The 20,936-nt window shown below is 40.1% G+C and overlaps 1 protein-coding gene across 4 annotated transcripts in view; it reads left to right on the top strand.

The window, feature by feature from the left end:
- Nucleotides 1-20,936, top strand: part of SORCS1 (sortilin related VPS10 domain containing receptor 1) — a 523,960-nt gene that overhangs the window by 332,259 nt on the left and 170,765 nt on the right. For all 4 annotated transcript variants that reach the window (XM_063101912.1, XM_063101913.1, XM_063101914.1 and 1 more), the window contains exons 4-5: nucleotides 2,148-2,306; nucleotides 16,323-16,396. In XM_063101912.1, coding sequence (XP_062957982.1) covers nucleotides 2,148-2,306; nucleotides 16,323-16,396 — 233 coding nt within the window. The remainder of the gene's footprint in view (nucleotides 1-2,147; nucleotides 2,307-16,322; nucleotides 16,397-20,936) is intronic.

Here is a 20,936-nt window from a genome sequence, read left to right as displayed (position 1 = left end):
GTTCTATAAAATTGAGCCTCTTCATATTATCATGGAAATTACTTTTTGGCAGTAGCGCAAAAAGGCTGTTATACATTATTGTTAATTTTGGTTGGAGACACAAAGCAGTATGATCACTTGATGGCTTATTTGTTATTCGAAAAATGACAGCTTTTATGTGGCAATAAATATAAAATCACCTGAAAATATTCCTGTGGATTTAGGAGCCTTCTAAATGTACTTGCTTAATGCACACACTAGATTTTAATGAAGCCGTGTGAGTTTTTACTTAGTAGATTACCTGATGGCTCCTTGTCAGCCATCCGATGAGGGAACACTATCTGCTTGGTGAATGTGAGGCAGAGAAACCCATAACCTTGTTAGAATTTATGGCTGGTGGGCAGTAGCTTCACTGGAACACGGTGTGAGAGGCAATTAGTCTCCAATTTTGTGTGTGCTTTCTGTCTTATCTGGAGGGCAGCTGACAGCCACAGTATTCCCTTCACACCTCCCCCCCCCCCCCCCCCCGCCCATCCCTTTTCTCCTGTTCAAGAAAGGGAGGCTGAAAGAACAGCAAGGAATCTAAAGTTCATCCTGGGTAACATAAACAGTGCAGGCAGAGTGTGTCTGGTATGCAATCCCCTTGTGCCATTTGCCGTGACAGGATACCACTTTCAAAGGTGACACTAACTATTCTGAGATTTTAATATGATTGCCTCAAAATGTTTGAGAAAGCTCCATGTGTTTGGCTGCTCTCTGCTCTTTTCTGACATGGCTCTACTTCTCTTTCTCTCTCTGTCTTCTTTTCCTAGAAATGCATCCTCCTCAGCTGGTAATCTTTAAAGCCCAGGCTGCAGTGATTTCTCTTCATACAGGAACACATTAAGCACATCTTTTAGGCTACTCTGAAGCAAACTCAGAGAGTGCCAATTAATAAGTTGATGGGGGAGAAGTCAATGGGTAGCATTAAGACCACCTGTCTGGAGACATTAGGTGCACACTTTGACAGAGTGCAAGGAGACCCACAGAGAGTCGGGAATGAGGTACTTTATCACGCATCCCTAGAGGCATAGAATGAGATAATAAAAAGCAGTTTTCAGGGCAGCTCCTTTACCTTGCTTCTACTGTAGATTGTTCATATTGCTCTGGCCAAGATCAGGCGTCCCGATGGGCAAGTGCAGGACATCTGAAGCTGTGAATTTTTATCCATTTGTAGTCTCTCCTGTGTTCTATAGGCTAAAGATCGTGAAGGCATCCAAATACTCTTTCCACGGAGCTTCCATTCATATCTCCTCCAGCTGTTCTGGGCATCTTTTTAATGACTACTCTGAAAACTGTTCCCATTCACTCATTTATTCATTAATTCACTCGACAAATATTTATCCAGTATATAATACATTCTGGGCCTTAGTCTAGCTTCTGTGAATACACCTGGGAATAAAAAAGAAAATATCCCTATTCTCATAGAGCTTGTGTTCTGCTAGAGGGTATATAGACAAGAAATAAAATAAATAAGTACAGTATATAGTTGGTTTGAAAGTAATGAAAGCAGGGGGATAAAATAGCTGCTGTCAAATTCCTAGAGAAAACTTCAGAGAGTCCAGACTTTGACTCAAGACTCAGAAAATCAGGCTAAAGGAAGGATGACGTGGGACATTGTTGAGGTGGAACAAAAGGACCTGAGATGGGGAAGAAAAAAACAACGGACTCCATCATCTTTCTTTTCTACGTTTCCCACAACAGACTGTAACCAGTCTCGCTCTTTTATGCTCTCGAAATGGAGAGTACACAAGGACCAGTGGAAAGGAGGATTGAGGTTAACAGAAAAGTGGCAAATGATCCTGGGTAAAGAAATCACCTAGGGAAAAACAAACAAACAAGCAGTTCTACGGAAGAAAAGAGAATGCAATTACTATTTCCTCCCCCTTCCTTCCAACTTCTCCTACCTCTTTCATTTCTTAGTGGAAATGGTTTCATGGCACTGGCCCAAGGTAGGAGAATAACCCTGACAGAGTCGAGGTCCTTCACTGGCCAAGCATCCTCTGCCTGACTCCTGCCCCCACCCCCACCCCCACCCCCTTGTCAGAATTTTAGCTCATTTTCAAGTTTTATAAATTTGCAAACATAACTTTCTGTTGTTTTCTTTTTCCAACAATTCTTCGCTGCAGATTATGTTGCTGACAGACCCGGAGATTGAGAGCAGCTTATTGATCAGCTCAGACGAAGGGGCGACCTATCAAAAGTACCGGCTGAACTTTTACATCCAGAGCTTGCTTTTTCACCCCAAGCAAGAGGACTGGATTCTGGCATACAGTCAGGACCAAAAGGTGAGCATGCTTCGCTTGTTTGAGACAAGGGTGCATGTTCCCCAGGGTTCAGACTGCTCACTAACCATCTCTACATTTTATCTCAATGGTCATTTTTGTTCTGCGCAATAGCCTGATCTCTGTGCCAGTGGGACAAGGGGAAGCCAGGAGGATCTCAGGTTGCTTCCTTAAACTGTGTAAACATCTGAAACAACATACAGAATAAAAATTAGATACTAAGTAAGAGGCTGTGGAGAAGCAGTTCTTAATACAGATGTTTAAGGCAGTCAGGAGCCACTGTCCCCATGGAATTTTATATATGTGCGTAGGTGATCATTTTTTCTCCATAAAGTACCCATCACTTTTCTCAGACCCTTAAAGGGAAGCATAACCCTGAAAAGGTTAAGAACACTAACTAGGGCTTTGCTAAAACAGTGAGAGAAATGTCCAGAGGAACAGTAATAATGTACATAGATAACATTATTCAGAACCTAGTTATCTCCATACTTTTCTTCTCTTGATGGCAGGGTTGAAGAAGTCCACTTAAGAAAGCATGAGATGAAGTTACGCTATTGCATATGTGTGTGTGTCCCATAACATTTCATACTACAATGTATATTATGTACTCAATACTACATATATACTATAAAATACATACAATCTCTGCCTTTGAGGAATTTATATTCTCAGGTAGAATATAAAGCTAACAATAGCAAATAAAATTAAATTAAAATGAAAGGGAACAACATATACAAAGCCAAATGTGAGAGAGACTCTAGCCATAAACACCAAAGAGAAAATAGATGAAATGTTGGAAAGCTCTTTATACAGTGCAGTGAAGGCATTCCAAGATTTCTCCTTAGGGGAATCATGTGTTAGAAAATACATATATCAAAAGAAATACTGGACGTACATAAGTGAGGAGGATATTCTAGGGCTTTATCTGTATGTGCTGGCATAGATGTGTGGATTTTTTCTTGAAAGCAGGATATGATATAAGCAACTTCCCAAAGTCTCTACTGACACAAGCATTTTGGAGGAAACAAAATTCTTAGGATTGGAGTTTTATTCATGCTGCCTTACTGCCAAATAAAATGCACATTAAGCCTAAAAATAGAAAGGATTTATAATTAGTATATTTTTTCCTCTTGAGCAGCCTGGCCACCCTTTCAGCAGAATGTACAATTTTGTTCCTGGAGTTAAGTCACAGTGCATCTGGTCCAGGATGGTGCAATTAACAGAGGCGATGGATGAGTCACTCAGACACAGAATCTTAGTCATTTAATCCACTGGGTTATTGCATTTTATTCAACAATTGGTTATTTTTTTCCCCCTGATGCCAGAGGCATAGTGAGGGCCAGATTTACCTGGCTAAGTGAAAACTATACATCTTTGGATGAAGGGGATGCCCAAAAATGTAACCCTTCATGTTCCAGAACTTCATACAGCACCTCCCGTGATCACTGTGGCAGAGTAGATAATCCTGAGGAGTTGGGACATCTGGGCTGTGGCCCCAACTCAGCCACTGATGGTGAACAGTATTTCGTTGTGGGTTCCTTTGCCTTAAAATGTTTTTGTATGGATAATAATTGCAGATGCACTTTCTATATAATTGGAAAACAAACAAACAAACTCACATCTGTTTTAGGTTCTCTGCATGGTGCAGTGTTGGTATAAAATAACTATATCAAGGAGGTTTCAGTCTATCTGGAGATAGATTAGTACTTATGAGTTCATTAATAGTCTAACAGAGGCCAAAAAGGCAGTGCTCTCACTGATGCAAAATAGATAAACAGTCAAAACGGCTGGATGAATTACGTGAAATTGATAGCCCGAAGTTCAAAAGATGGAGATCTAGTGACCTGTTTACTTTGGAGGTCTTATGAAGTGACTTCACCTGGACCTTAATGAATATATCAAATTTCTGTTGAAGAGAGTACTTATTTTTATTTTTTATAATAGGAATGTCATAAACAATCATATAAAATTGGAAGAAACATGTTTATAGGATTGCAAATGTGTCTATTTTGCTGAAATGGAAATTTGGTAAGACTAATTATAATACACACATGCACAAGTTTGAAACCTAATCCTTGATTATTTCTCACTGTTTTGACTCTTTGATTCTTGTGCAAAATAATTTTTGTTTTCATAATTAGGAGGCTTTGGAAATTTTGGTCAGAGGAATGATGTATTCAGACCTGTATGTTGCAAGGGTTAATTGGTAATAACATAAGGTTGAACTGTAGTGATATGATAAAACAGAGGTGGATTCTAATATTTGTTTTTTTCAGTGATATAGAAAATGTACCTGCAATTATAATTATCCCTATAAACACATTTTAATGCAAAGCGAGCCACCACTAAATACTCTTCACCACAAGTGGCTGAGATGGGGCCACAGCTCAGGTGTTTTAAATCCTCCAATGTTATCCATTCTTTCACAATGAACACAGGAGGCACTGTTTGAAGTTCTGGAACATGAAGAGTTAAATTTGGGGCATCTTCTTCAGCATAAAGCAAGCAGACCAGTTAGGATTATATTGTGGTAGTCCTAGCATCAGATATTGAGCATCTGGACCAACAGATATCTTTTGTGATCATAGACCAAGTGAATCCTGTCACTTTAGAGCTGGGAAAAAACTTACCAGTCTTTGTTCTGTATGAAGCTAAGCACCCAGAACCTCTGAGAGGTTAAAAAATTTTCTCAAAGGGAAAAATTTGGTATCACATGTGGATATTCTATAAATGGAATAAAGTCTTACATGAAATTTGGTAGGTTCTCTTTCTTGAGGGTGATATTAAGAAATGAACCAGTGGGCAGAGGCCAGCCTTTCTGCTAACCTCTCTGTTTCTCCAAGAGAGAATAAAAGGTAAGTCATCTTGGAAAACAGTTGTGGATAACCTGATAATACTAGTAGGAGTCAGAGAAGACCTCCATATCTCAAAACTTGAATCACACAATGGGGGGTAGGACATCAGCTGGAGGGGAGTGGGGTGCAGCCATCCGATGAGACATTAGCTGATGGCATTGGCTGAAAGTCAAGTTGAGAGGGGGTGTGGCCACTCAGGTGGGTCAGTGATATGGAAATAATGGCTGGCAATTAGCCATGGATCAGGGGCTTTTCGCACTGATGAGATTCTGCTATAGGCACCATGGGGTGCCACATGCTGGTGTTGACTGGCCACTGACTGCATTTGCCCAGGAAATGGGAACATTTATTTTTTCATAAGAGTATTTCTCATCAATTTTTCTGTGACAGCTGCTAGTGCTGCTGCTGCAGAACTTCCAGCTAAAGTCTTAGCTAGTGTTCACTCTGCTAGATGGAGTTTCACATCAAATTCTTGTAAAGAGAATCCTCAGGTTAAGGTTCCATCTCTCAGAAAATATCTTGTTGATGTGGAAACTCCTTCAGAGTCCTCCTCTCTTTCCTTATATGCTGTTACTTTTGTTTTCTTTTAAAGCATACTCTCCATCTTTTGAACATATAACCATGTTTACATTTCCTTATTTCCCTGACATTCCTTTTTCTCTACTTCAATGAATGAGACTTTTAAGGACCTGATGACATAGTTTGGGATCTCTGGCCTGCAGGGTAGAGCCCATATGGGCTGCAGTGCTCTATACTTCATCTGGGATGCCTAATCACCCAGTGGAGGTTTTGATGTAACCATTATAAGGAACTCAATGAGTTTTTTTGAGATTGTTCTTTCTGGCCCAAGATAGGGTTTTACTGGCCATCAATTCCATGGGAGGCCAGATCTTCAAAAAAAAAATAGTGGCTTTTAATCAGGGAGAAATGTATTGGCAAATGTCCTCAGAATTCACAAAATCAGGATGTTTTGATGATTTAGTCTTTTTTTTTCTAAGAAGTAGAGCTCTATTTTTGATATGTAATATCTAAATGGTTATATTAGTTAGGGTTCTCCAGAGAAACAGAATCAATGGGGGATGGGGGGGATTATAAAAATTGGCTCATGCAATTATGGAGGCCAAGAAGTCCCAAGATCTCTGTCTGTAAGCTGGAGAACCAAGAAAGCCAGTGGTATAATTAAGTCCAAGTCCAAAGCTCTGAGAACCAGGAACTCCAAAGTCTGTGGGCAGGAGAAGATGAATGTTCCATTTCAAAAAGAGAGAATTGATTTTTCCTGTGACATTTTGTTCTCTTCGGGACCTCTGAGGATTGGATGATAACTGCCACATTAGGAAGCATGGATTTTCTCATCCTACTGACTCAAATGCAATTATTTTCTGGAAACACCCTCACAGACACACCCAGAAATGATGTTTACCAGCTATCTGGGCATCCCTTAGCCCTGTCAATTTGACACATAAAATTAACCATCACAGCAGTTGACAACAGATAGACAATCTCTTGAATGGCATGCGTCTACCTAGGCAACACTAGGACAACTAGAGGGGAGGGATGGAGTTTTTTTCCCACTGAAGTTCTTAAAGAACTAGTCTAGCTGCTTTGGAAGCTATGCCCTCAAACTTACCCAGCATAGAAATAGAAGCCAAACTCCTTGGCCTCCGAAGGTTCTAGATGAGGATATGCCTTTGGAAATGCCTGGAATTTCTAGAAAAATGATCATTATAGACATTATTGAAATTCCATGACAAATGGGCAGAGGGATACTGGTCATATAAAGTCCCACCTCCTTAGACGTCTTACAACAGTGAATCACTATGGACAATATGAAACATTCCACTGTATTTACTATAGGAGCTCCAAAATCTTGCTTTCCTTTATTCATTTATTTTTCATTTCTGTAATTTAAGCAAGCAAGAGACAAACCAAGCATTCTGCTCATTTTTTTTTTTAAAGTCTTTGTATATATAAACTCAGCAGATAGGAGAAAGGAGATATCACCCTTTACTTCATTGTTAGTTTTCCCCTTCTTTTTTTTTGCCTCAATACAGGAAACCACCCAAAAGAAGGCTTAGCAGCAGGCAGAGTCTGCCAGATTACATCTTTATTTTAATTTGGCAATAAACTAGTGTACAAACTGTGCTATAAAACATTGCCTCCAACGGCATCTCTCAGTCTGTCTTAAACACCTCACTAAACATGATGTGTTGGAAAACATTTGAAATGATAGAAAACAAAGAACAGATGTGTCTGTAAGAAAAAAAAATAACAGGGAAAAATATAAGAGTATGGGTATACCTCGGCTTTGCAGACTATGCCTGGGTGCTGGGCTTTGGGCGTCTCTGTTAAGGTTTGCACTGGAGGAGCGATTTATAAAGTGGGGAGTGCAATGTTGTGAAACCAACATGAACACTGCAGGGACTCAGGCTACTGAGTAGCTCCTAGGAGAGGCCCCTTTCCTTATCCAAGCGGCCAATCAGGGCCTTTTCTTAGGGTATTCCCGTAGAATGGCCTGCCACCACTGACCATAAGCAGGAGGCACTGCTCTTCTCCAGTCCTGTGCAGGGTGCTGCTGGCCCCCACCCATGTGGATGTCCAAGGCCTTCCAGACCATGAACTCAGTTCCTGCATAGACAAGCAAGAAGTATAACTGAACAAAACAGGCTAGGTCTGGGCTGTGGAAAATTGGAGAGCAGGTGTTCATTTATGGGGGAGCGATGTTAGGCTCCAGCCTGCTGTACTTGACAAGGAGGATGGCAGGTCCAATGTCACCAGACCTTCACATTGTTGTGAGAGAAGTAATCCTGCTTTGTTTGCAAGGTGATGTTTTCTTGTATTTAAGTGTTCACAACTAACTCAAAAATGTAAAAAGGAGCACAGTGAGGGCAAGTAAAACTCATCTGCTTTCCTGTGTTAGTCCCCAATCCCTTTTTTTGCTTTCTCCTCCTGTCTTTCCCATCATCTTTGTTCTCCTGTTCAAGAATCGCCTGTCAATTTTATTTTGGGACATGCAAAAGAGTGATCAGTTTTGTGAAGGGAGGACAAAACTCTTAGGATTGTTTGGTGGGCCACCCCTTATTTCGTGGCTGTTCTAGAGTATTCACATATTTATGTGGTCCCACTTTGCAGCCTTGAATCAGCAGTCCGAGTAATACCGCATGGGAAACTTGCTTTATTTTTTTATCTCCTCTGAATTCCAAAGAATCACAGTTTATAAAAGAAATAGAAAATCCTAAGACCTGCATGCCAATATAACCTTTAACATTTGTTACACATGTGTCAGATACATGCAAAACCAAAACATGATTTTAAAGGGGGAATACAAGCTTTGCCAAGGGAAGTTCTGTTCACAGTTGATGGAAACCATTCATATTAACAGTCATCATTCTCTATATGAATGAAGGCTGACTTTGAGTTAAAAAATCATATATTAATAGAAAAGGAATAATGGACAGCCAATGTGTTTGATAACCAATGACAGGATTGCATTAACTTGTATAAAAGTAAATTTGAAAACAAAACAAAACAAAACAAAAACTACTTATAGTTCTCTTCCTTATTTCTCTTTTTACCAGTCCTGTAATTTTATTTAAACAATTTCATACCAGTTCTTAAAAAGCACAAAAGCAAAAAAAAAAAAATCTTCCCTGTATTCCTTTTTAATTGTTTCTTCCTTTTCCTGAGTGAACAGAGGGACAGTGCTTGTCACGGATGCTTGGAATGCTGGGTATTCCCTGGGAAATAATGACTGCTTAATAAGGGAGGAGATGGCAGCATTTTCAAAATCTCAGTCATAGTGGTTTCTCATCACTGATCCATGATAGAGCAAGTTGGTAAGAGTGTCAGCTCTCTGCTGACAGTCCTTTCCACTGCTGTGTGACCTTCAACAGGTCACTTAACTTTGTAGCTTCGCCAACTGTAAAGTGCAAGTAATAATAACAGTACCTGCCTCATAGGTCTTTTGGAGGATGCTGAGATAACTTATGTGAAACACGTAACACAGAGGCTGGCACATAGCAAGCATTGCATAGATGCTAGCCAAAGTATTATCCAAACACCCGAGAGATAGCAGACCTGGCATGGTGTGGCTGGAATTAGACACAAGCCTGCCTTAGTTAGAGACTGCCTTAGTCTAGTGTCTTTCCCTTGTGTGGTGGTATAGGCACTTTAAACAATGTTGAATGCCTTTTTAGTCAATAACTAAAAAGTACTGTGGAATCGGAATTAATGGAACAAGGAAGAACTGGTGTATAGTGCTCAGAAAATGTTATGGATTGTGATAATAGTAAACCATTAAATATTAAAATATTTACCTCACGGTAAGTGTGTTTGTTTTTTAATAAACCTAGCAGCCCCTTAATGTCAAAAGGGCAAGAATGAGATAAAAGACAAATGGATCCTTGAAATTCAACCACCTGGGGTTATTCAAATAATTTCTGCACAAGCACAAACACTTAGGAAACTGATATCTACCTAATGCCCTCACATTTCCCCAAGGCATTGCATTAAGTAAAAAGGCACTCAGTTATTTTTAAGAAATATGTTGTGCATTATATACCATGCTGGTTTGGCAGGATTTCCATGTGCTTGAAATTTCCCAATGTCAGAGCTGATTTTTAATCTCATGAATATGTAAATAATTTAAGTATCCAAGTACAAAACTGGCAATTAGAGTGGAAACCAGGGAGCTTGCTAAATGTCAACCCCAATGCTTGTTTATAAAACAAATTCTCAAGCTGAAATGTCATCATATGCAAACAAGAGAGGACCGTATTCACCTCAGATACCATGTTTAAACAGGTTGTATCATTATTTTTCAATTGCTACCTGGAACTATTTGATTTACCTATTCTTAATGATTTGAAAGAAATGAGCTGCAAGAATAAGGAGAAATGAATGTTTTAAAAGAAGTAATTGGGATTAAGGTTTGAACCAGCGCAATTATGCTATCTGGGAGCTATTCAGGTTTTGAAATAGAGGCATATATTTGTGTGTGAGCCAGTTCTTGATCTTTTCTTTGCCATCAGCACTTCTCTTTAAGAAATTTAAGGCCCAGATTCCATCTTATCTTTTCTTCTTATACTTCAGAGCTGGGTGCACAGGAAGCGTTCACAAATCAAACCAGTCCGCAGTCACATATTGACCCGTCCTTCCCAGCCAGCCCCAGTTCCATGTGTCTAATTCTCCAAGCTTCAGAGATCCCAGCCCAACTGTGTGGCACGTGACAGACTTCAGTGACAGCTGGGGAATGGCCAGTGACAGATTGGATAAATCCAGCCACAGGAGAGATTGATGGAGCTAGCAACATGTCATCATTCCTGCTCAGTCTTCATAAGCAAAGCCTGAATGATCAGCCTCGGTGCTCTTGTCTTTTGACCTTGTCAACCCTTGGATCCAGTCTACATTAGCTCCCCATAAGTTGTGGTAGGATTACACCTACCCAGCCTGGTTCTGGGCTCTGTTTATAGTTTCAGCTCACACTGCACTTTCTTTATGCATCCCAGCCAAACTGGGTCTTTTGCTATTGACCAAAGATGAACGAGGACACCACGACGAGCTTTGCAGCTCTGTTTATTTCTTCAGACTGACCCATTCCTCTGGAACACATTTTCTTCACATCATGATACTAAGAAATTTTAACTGTACACTAAAGCCCACTGTGAAAACTTTTGCAAATTCCCAATTTTCCTCTGCTAAATCAGCCACTATGGCACTCTGAACAAAATATTGCACATTATTGTACATTGTCTATGATTATCCGTGATAAGTCTGCATTTTCTTTGAACAACTTGCCACATCTATTAGGATGGGGGGTGTAAGTCCGGGGTGGGCACCATAATTCTCTCACTAGCTATTGCCTGGACCAACCAGCCAAGACTTGTGTTAGCTCTTAGTGAAGTTTTGTGGAATCATTTTAGGTACTACTGCAGGTTTTGATTTCCCCTTAGCATGAATTCTGGCCCCCTCCTGTGCTGTGGAATCAGAGCATCAGAACATACTTCTGAAGACCATGTGTTCTCAGGACTGATTCTCTTTCTTCCTATTGAAGCTGGTGGAGAAAAGAGCTTGATATTTGCAATGCCTCAGGGCTGGCATTAGGAATTTATTTGAAGTCCTTAAGGTGCCATCTTTTTCTTGCTAAAAAGAATGCAGAAGCAGCAGTGAGAACTGGAGAGTCACGAGGTGGAAGAGTGCTTTGTATCCAGTCATCCCCAGGGCAGTATTAGGAAGATGCAGATAAAAGAGAAGTGGCAGGGTTTTCTGTCAGCCTTTTCAAGAAGTGCAATTTGCAGGCCTCCTGCATCCAAAATGTTAAGGGCAGCGAAGGAAGGAAGACTGAGCAGGCAACCTTGAAAAGAGCCTACAGCAGGAAGTGTTCTGCCAACGCAAAGCCTCTCGAGGAGCCAGTGTGGAAGAGACCCAGGAAACTGCCCCCTGACTGGGGAAGTCACATGAGAAGCTTTGTGGTGAACAGCATCTGATCCTATCGAAGACTTCCAACACCAATGGAATTGTCCTTGCATCAATTTCTGTGGAATTAGTGTCCTTCCACCAATTTCCTAGCTGCAATTTCTTCCTAGCTGAAAAAAATTCATAATATGCACCTGCTTAACTATCTGGAAAGAGAGGATACACATTCCATTTAGGAATATTGAAAAGATTTTTCAGGAACAGTGACAATTGGAATTGTCTACGTCAACACAAGAAAGTTGAATTTCTCTTGTGCTAGTAGAAAGATGTCATTCTTTTAGGGATTCAACCAAAATGTGAATGGTAAGAAGGTGGAAAATGAGAATTGGAAACCACTGTTCCTATATGCCCTTCTGTCCCCCATCTTAATCTGTTGTAGATTAGGAATCCCAAGCAAAGCCAATGCTGTATATTCTTTCCCACCCCCAGGCTATTTTGTCCTCCTGTGGCATCCCTCTTACTACACCTTATTCCAACTTGCAGCTCTAAAGACCTCCAGAGGATAGTGCCAGAAATGACTGACAGTTGATTAAAAGCTCACAACAAAACTAACCCATGAAATTGCAACCTTTGCAATTAAGTGTATTTTTATCTACACTCTTAGCAGACAAAGGCAGATGGCTAGAAAACAAGCCAAGCCAATGTGAGAGATGTCTTAAAAAAAAAAAAAAGAAAAAAAAAGAGGGAGAGAGAGAAAGAAGAAACAAAACCTTCAGGAGAGGAGCTTGGCAGGAAGGAGAAAAAAGTGTTGACAGCCCCAGAACAGCATAACGACAGTGTGGAGGGTTAGACCCCGAGGCTGCTAATAGATCTTGAGCACAGACACAGTGTTGAGTTTGTGCTCATTAAGTGATATTTATTAAGGCAGGAAAGTGGTTTCAGATATTTTAGAATGATCTTAGACAGGAAGGACTTTCTGCCTTGCTTTCTAAGTTAGCTAGAATCTTCTCCTGTTCTTTTTCTAAAATTTTCTAAAATACTTCTTCATTCTTTCCCCAATATTTTGTATCAGTGTTAGCAAAACAAAAACAAATACCTTCTAAGAATGGCATTTTGGGGTGCATGACAGGGGATTTCGAGATGAACATTGCCTTCCTAAAACTAGTGCAGCTGCTCTTTCTTCCTATGCCTCATCTTTCTCTCTCCTCTAGACTTGGCATTGCTGAAGAAAGTAGCTGCTGCTTTCTCTGATGTGACAGTGATGATAGTTCTCAGTTCTCTGTTCTGACATTTGAAAGAAACCTTGGAGCTGGAGACAGAGAGGGAAATAAATCTTATTTAGGTGCTGCCAACACTATGAATTTTATTAAAGGACGTTGACTCGTTCTACAAGACAAGCCTTCCACTGGTGGCCGAGATGGAGTCAGTGGGTAAAATGCTTTGGTACCATCCCCTTCTTTGGGGAGGAAAACTTTGCTGTCAGACTCAGTAGGTTTAATTAACACATTAACTTGAATGGCTGAGAGTTGTTGTTTTCTCGGTATAACATCAGGCTGAACAATTAAGTTCTTAGAAAATGTTTGAAGCGGTAGGCGGAGTATACAGAGCAGCTTTGTCTGAGAGTGAATCTGTAAGGCACTGCTTGCAAATCCTTGGGAGTTTCAATTGCACTGATATTTATAGATTATTTTGGGGGGGTTGCTTTAGATACAGGCCTCTATCTATGGATTCATGGAAAGAAAACATATTCCTTTGATAAATTTTCTTTGTTCATCAGTTGGAAAACCTGGGTTCTTTACTAACTAAAATTCATGACTAAGGGATTTGCATGGTACAAAATCAATAGTTTTTTCTGTGATCATCTACTATGTTCTAGGCACCTGTAGATGTAGAAGGACGGGATTCCTGAAAGCTTTGCAATCTCATTAGAGATGCAGGGAGTGGTCTCTGGTGTCTGAGAGTGATTTTAGGTAGGGAAGAATTTCTGTCTTGCATTCTTAGAAGCCTCTCTTGAAAGGCTACTAAGAAAGTCAAATATAAATATCTGGCATGTAGTTTGATAGCATCTGCTGTTGTACCATAGTTCTTAGGAGAAGAGACCAGTAGGAATCTTAGTGGATAGGGGAGGGATTGTAGAGAAAGTGACCTTTGATCTGGCTCTAAAAAGAAGACTGTCATTGAGGAAGGCAAGTCTCACAGCCACTTCTGCTGGAGTGGTAGCATCAGGGAAGGCCCAGCAAGAGGAATGTGCCCGGGTGTGTGGGACAGTGAGAAGGCCAGTCCATCAAGACCAAAGGGTACATTTCAAGAGATAAAATTGAAAAGGATGTAGCTGAGCCGAATAAGAGAAGTGTGGCTTATTGGATTGTTTTGTATACCCACTGCTTGAGGAGCCTCTAGATGCTTACAAATAACAAAGCAGCCCTTTGAAGATATAAACAATTGTCATGGGACATATTTGACTGGCCCACAGGCTTTGAATCCAAGCCTAGGGGATAAATTTAAAAAGACAGAGAAAAAAATAAAACACCGATGCTGACACCCAATAACTCCTCACAGAGTTGAATTCTCCATGACAGCAGGGATAGCAATTCCTTGGTGTAGCTGTATGAGCCCTTAGAGTTTATATATGATTCTTGCAGGATGTATGTGAATCCCGCCTTCATGCACAGAATCATTATTTGGAAACATCCTGATTCTGTTACACTTGCATTAATCTTTGTATAAATAAAAATATTAACATATATTTATATATAGACATAGACACACCACAATTGTGTGAACTCTGTTCCCTTTAAGATCATAGAAAGAAGTGCAGCTCTGGGTTTAAAAAAAGATGGGAGGGAAGGGGAGAAGCAGACAGTCCCCGATCGGTGGCTTGTTGTTGTTATACAAGCCTGTGTGTTGAAACACAAGGTGTTCAGGATAGTCTGGGGAGCAAGAAGCAGGACATGAGTACATTGGCTACTTGGGTTCTGAGTTAAGATGGGGTGACTTGTCCTACCCCCATTATGTCCATGAGGGGAGATGTCTCCCTATTTCTTTTTGGCACTTTAAAAATATATCAAACGTGAAATGTACCCAGGAAACTTCCTCCCCCCAGGCATGATGGGCAAAGAAAAAATAATATAAAAGACTTTAAAAAAAAGCCACAGGTTCTCCTCAGCAGAATGCCCAAATACTGTGTGGTTGGAGCCAATCAAGCTGCTTGCTTTAGTCTCCAGATGTTCCAGGCTTTTTTGATTTCAGGATGTGTGTTGATCCAGTGGACACGATGTCATAGCAACTTCTCTCAAGGGTCAGTAAATACTCACTTGAGCTGAGCAGTTCCTTGGACATGCCTGGTACATCTGCAGGCTTGGTGAGTCACTTGGTGAGTCATTCGACCCTTCCCTGAGTGTTGATGCTGAAGACAGAAGAGAGGGCTAGGCAGTCATGGTACTCAGCACAGTGTGACTCACCATCCACTCACCATGGGAGTCAGCAAAGGCAATGGTGGAAGATGGAGGTGAAGGTGGGTTCCAGACAAGGCACATAGCAGAAAGGAGATGTTTCAAATGATATTGTCAAATAAGCATCCAAATGACCACGGGAACCAGAGTACCTACAACAATAGGATTCTCAGGGCTACATCAGAGGGCACTTCTCGAGGCAGAAGAGGGTCCTATGGTGACGTAAAGATCACCAGAGCGGAGCAGGGATGACAAGGAGCAATGAAGAACAGGACCCAAGAGAAGACGTTTCAGGGATGGAGTATGTGGAGGGTCAGTCCCCAGCTCTTGAAAAGTGATTCTGTGCAGTTGCCCTTGGATAGTACTGAAGTGGTGCAACAAAATGGATTTGACATCTTACCAGCTGTGTAACTGTCTGTAAAATGGTCATAATAACTTCATACATCACAAGGATGGTGTGTGGATTAATTGAGAAACACAGGTATAGCACTAGGACCATACTAAGGGCTGGTCAATGTGGACTACAGTTTTACAGCCCCAGGTTCCTCTGGTTAGTGTTGTAAAGACCGACATTGGTTCCACACTGCCTGAAAGATCAATTCTCATCTCCTTAATTTGCCATTCAATGCCTTTTCCATGTTGCCATCAACATATTCATCCAAACTTATTTAGAGGAGCCAGGCCTATTCATATTCCGTCCCTGCCTGTCCTGCCACTTTGACCTGTGCTGTCCCTTTTGTGAGTGATGCTATTTTTGTCCATTTGTATGCTGTCATTCTTTCAGATCCCAACTGCTTTCCCATAGCATCTGTGAAGCATCCCCAATTGACTCCTGAGCCCTCTGCATTCCTTTATCAGTGCATTTCTCATGATTGCAGTCAGGTTCAGGTTATACTGTGGATTGCAGTCAGAGCCAGGTCTAGATTTTGCACTTTTTTTCATTCCCCACAATGCTCTGTACAGACTAGGTCAAGTGACTCAGCTGACTTTGTCCCCAGGCAGCATGGGGTATGAATTCCAGTTTATGCTACTTCTTATTTGGCATGTGATTTCAAGCAAGTCAGTTAATTCTTCTGAGCCTCAGTTTCTTCAGCTGTAAAATGGGGATATTAATATCTGCCCTGCAGAATTTATGTGAGGAGTAGAAATGATTTATGTGGAACACTCACCTAGTTTATGGCAGGAACTTAATAAATGGTAGATATTATCATTAGTTTTATGACTGCTGACCCAATAAATGGATGTTTATGCATTCAGTGTACCAAAGGGCCTTGATGCTGAGAAATTTCTTTTCTCCACAGTTATACAGCTCTGCTGAATTTGGGAGAAGGTGGCAGCTTATCCAGGAAGGGGTCGTAACAAACAGATTCTACTGGTAAGTCTCATTTTATCTTATAACACATTAAGATATCACCTAATCAATGAGCATTGGAATACTGTTCTCACCCAGCATTTTCACATGATGTCGGTTCTTTTGGGGATATGCCCATGTACCCATAAGGGAGATGTGGCATTGGAGTAGTAAACATTTTAAGGGAATATTGAAAGTTGTGTCACAAATTTTGTGTCACAAGATAATTGAGATTAGTGAATAACAGGGGATTTGTTAGTATTGTTTTATTACGTTTAAATGGAGCCTGTGAGACAGACATTTTTTTTTAAAACTTAATAGCGATTTTTATTATTAAATGCATTATATGCACTTATATTGCACATTCAAATAAATATTTTCAGTATAAATAAATAGGTTTATTTAGTCTGACATTAGATTTTTCTCCCATTCCTTATTTCAGGTCTTCTAGACCTTGTCATGTGGGATACGACCAGTCTTCCTACTTTCTTCCTTATACTTCCAGAAATGTTCTATGAGTTACCAAACATGTATATATATAGTCTTAGTTTGCTCAGGCTGCTATAACAAAATACCGTAGGCTGGGTGGCTTAAACAAAAGACTTTATTCCTCACAGTTCTGGAAGCTCAGAATTTCAAGAACAAGGTGCTGGTAGATTTGGTTCCTGGCAGGGCCTCTCTTCCTGACTTGCAGATGGCCACCCTTGGCTTTGTCCTCATATGGTGGAGAGAGAGAAAGAGACAGAGACAGAGCACTCTGGTTTCTCTGTCTCTTCTTATGAGAACACTAATCCCATCATGGGGACCTCATCTTCATGACCTCCTCTATACCTACTGTATTAGTCCATTCTGCTGCTTATAACAAAATACCTGGAACTGGGTGATTTGTAAGAAAACAAAATTGATTGCTTACAGTTTCAGAGGCTGGGAAGTCCAAAGTCCAGGTAACACATCTGGTGAGGATCTTCTTTAGTGGTGGCTTTACAGCAATGCAGGGGTCTTACATGGCACAAAGTGGCAGAGCAGAGAGACTCTCAAGTGTTCTTCTTTAAAGGCTCAGAACCACACCACTGACCACCATTATTAATCCATTTACTACAGCATGGTCCTACAACTAACCACCTCTTTAAGGCCCCACCTTTCAATTACCATATAGAATTTCCCACCTTCAACAGTTACAGTAGGAATTAAACTTCAATGTGGATGGGATGCATCCATTCTACAGCATCTAATTACCTCCCAGAGGCCCCACCTCCAAATATCATCACACATTGGAGGTTAGGACTTCAACATATGAATTTTGGGGGCACACAAACATTCAGTCCATTACATATATAGATATAGATATTTGCATTTACATAATGTTAGCTATGCATATTGTTTTTGTGCCTTGCATTTTTTTGGGGGGGGATACAGTTAACTATACAAGGATACTTTAAAAAGTTTGCGGAAAGATTCATTTTATTTTTAATTCTATTTTCCATGAACTTTTTGAAGTACACTCATATATCATTTTTAAATGGCCACATATCATTTTACTCTAAAAATATAGATTGGAGGTAAATTTTACCCTTGTCTGACGTTAAATATAAACTATATATGGTGGTGGGATGTGTGTATGGGAAAAAGAAAATATGGGGAGAAAAAAGGAAAAAGAGAGAGAAAAGCTGCAAGAGAAAGGAGGAAAAGAAAATAATATTCTTTTGTTTTTCTAACAACTTCAGCCCACCTAGTTAAACTAGAGCTCACCTCCCCTAATTAAACTAGAGGTGGTCTTCATCCATGGGAATGGGTGGTTAACATTGAAAAGAGGGAAAATAACAGAAGTTATTTTTTTTTTTTTTTGATTTTGAATTTCCAAAGGCCTAGATGCTGGCAAAGTAAGAACAAAATAAAGAACAGTCTACATCAATTTTGATATTGTTTATTAGTATCTTTTGAATTTACATCCTAACCTTTGCCAAAAGATGTGATTCTCCCTGACCCTAATTCATCTAATCTGCCTGTTTAGACATTTAGGTTGTTCCAGACTTTTACTACTATAGATGGTGCTATGAGGAACTAGCTCAGACGAGAATTTAAATATCCTTTATGCACATCGTTCAGAATCATTAAGGCAATGACCTTTTAGGAACCAAAGAGCTCCCTGCAACTAGTGCAGGAAAAGTATCGACCCTTTGCTCCTGAAATCACAGTGGCTCTCATCAGCCCTTGGATTTAGCATGCAGAACAGATTACCAAGGCACATAATAGCTTCCCACCTCCACTCCAATTCTCTCACTTTTATATGAACTTCTAAGAGGGATACATTTTAATATTACTCATTTTCAAACATTGCCCTAAAACCCTTGTGGGAGTTGAAAGCCAGAGAAAGCATTAGAGAAATCTCTTTAAAAGCTAGTGAAACTACCTGAAAAAGTTAAAGATAAGCCATTTGCAAACAAACTGGCTCAAAGATAACACATAGAGACTTCTATATGAGATGATATTCTTCCCCCATCCTAAGGAGACATTTAATGACTGAAGGAGGTTTGTGCTGCATAGAAACTTACCTCTGTCCTGCTGCTTCTGCTCAGGGATGTTTTGAGCCTTGCCTTCAGAGTCCAAATTGATCTCTTTTAATGCAAGAATTCAACTCTGGTTCTTACTGAGTCTCCCTTCTCTGATCAGCATTTTTTCTCCCTCTGTTACTCATTTTGTCCCTTATTAAGAGACACTTTCATCTCTTTGTGTTTTGTCTGTAAATTATAAAGTCAGTTTTTGGAAGAGGGAATCCATATCTTTTTTTGTGTGTGTGTGCTATTTGTGCATAGAAAGGCCTCAAAAAGTAAATAAATTAGGACTAAAATAAATGAAGGTGGTCTTCCCATTTTAGCCTGGAAATGAAGTTGATGCTTTGCCAATGAGAATGTATAAGGGACAAATCTTTCTTCAAGTCCTGCTTACAAGTACTACAACTATCTGCAGGTGGTACTCACCACTAGAAAAGAGAAGGTAGAAATTCAGAGAAGTGGACAGAAGTTTGTTCCTAGCAATAAAAACAAAGAAAAATACTGATTGAGAGGATAGACGAGGAAAAAGAAATGAGGCAAGAATATTTCCCATGTAAATGATACATGATACACAGTGTTCTCTAGCTCACTGAAGGTCTTATTTAAACATGGCATTCTTTTAAGGTGAACCAACTGCTTCAGCTGGTGCTAATTACAATCCTGTATTAACCATTTCTCGAAGGAAGCGTCTTCCGTCCAAAAGCCTGATTAACAAAGCTTTTGTAACCAAATGTCATAAAATTATTATCTTTATAAAAACATTTTACATTATTGTGTTTGAATTCTAATTAATCTGTTAAATCAAATAAATAAAACCTACTGCCTTTGCCTTTGGAAACAGAGTCACATCTTCCTCATCCAAGCCCTAACAGTGTGATAAGAACTATTCCAACTTAAGCCATTTAATCCTCATAACATCCTTCTGAAGTCTTTTTATTACCATCACTAACAGATGTGGAAACCTAAGGCACAGAGAGGTTAAGTAGTTTGGTTAAGGTCACACAGCTGGAAGGTGCCAGAGTCAGGATTCAAATGCAGCCTGTCTCCAAAATACATGCTCTGCTAAATCAGTGGATGCTGTTGCCTCTGCCTCTGGTCTTTCTTTTCTGGGCTGGGGCTGTGAGTCCTGGAAATCTAGCCCTCTCAGGCAGATGAGTGGTAAAAACCCAAAACTCTTTGGCCACCATTCCTGCATGTGTGTCTCTCAAACTGGGCTCTGCAAATGGCCCCCATGGGTTCTTCAAGCTTGATTGTTTTTTCCAGAGAAGACATGAGACCTTGTAAATTGTGCAGTGCCATGGTTGTTGATGGAAATCTCTTAGTCTCTGCCCTCATGGTCTGTATTTTCTGACTCTGAGCAACTTTCTGAGGCTGGCAGAAAAGTTGTCAATCAAAGCAGTAATTATTAGACTCAGTTGCTTCAAATTACATAGAAATTATGGGGCTACCTAGGTTTATTCAGCAAGCTTAATAAAAAGAAATTTCCTTTAATCGTTTGTGCTTGGAGCCTTGCTATGGGGGTGTGGATGGGACTGAGGAGGGTTTCTCTAGTGCTAAATACAATTGCTAAGTGACCCTAGATAATAACATAGCATTTCTCATGGAGAAAAAAAATGAGGATGAATTCATATGTTTTCCTCATCACCTAGCACACTTGAGAATTATCTTTATTTTGGGTGGCAACAGTCCTGCCACTCCTGAAAGTAATCAACGACAACTGTAAAATAATTGTAGAATGTAACAGCTTATTCTTATGTTATCACAGTGGTTGCTGTTAATATTACCATCACTACCATAAATATGAACTTTCCTACAGGGAGTTCAGATTGCTTCCAAAACTGATTTACATACATAAGGCATCATATAAAGCACATCTTATCATAATAATACCATGAATAGAATAGGTATTCTTTTTATTTAACTGATGGTAGTAGTGGTCTTGCTTTTTCCTATGTCAGAAATTCATTATATTGGGAGGCAGTTCAGCCTGGAGGTTAGGACTCCGATACACT

Source organism: Cynocephalus volans, chromosome 7, assembly GCF_027409185.1.
Source record: "Cynocephalus volans isolate mCynVol1 chromosome 7, mCynVol1.pri, whole genome shotgun sequence".
Classification (NCBI taxonomy): Eukaryota; Metazoa; Chordata; class Mammalia; order Dermoptera; family Cynocephalidae; genus Cynocephalus; species Cynocephalus volans.
Note: the sequence above shows the minus strand (reverse complement) of the source record. Positions and strands in the feature narration are given on the sequence as shown.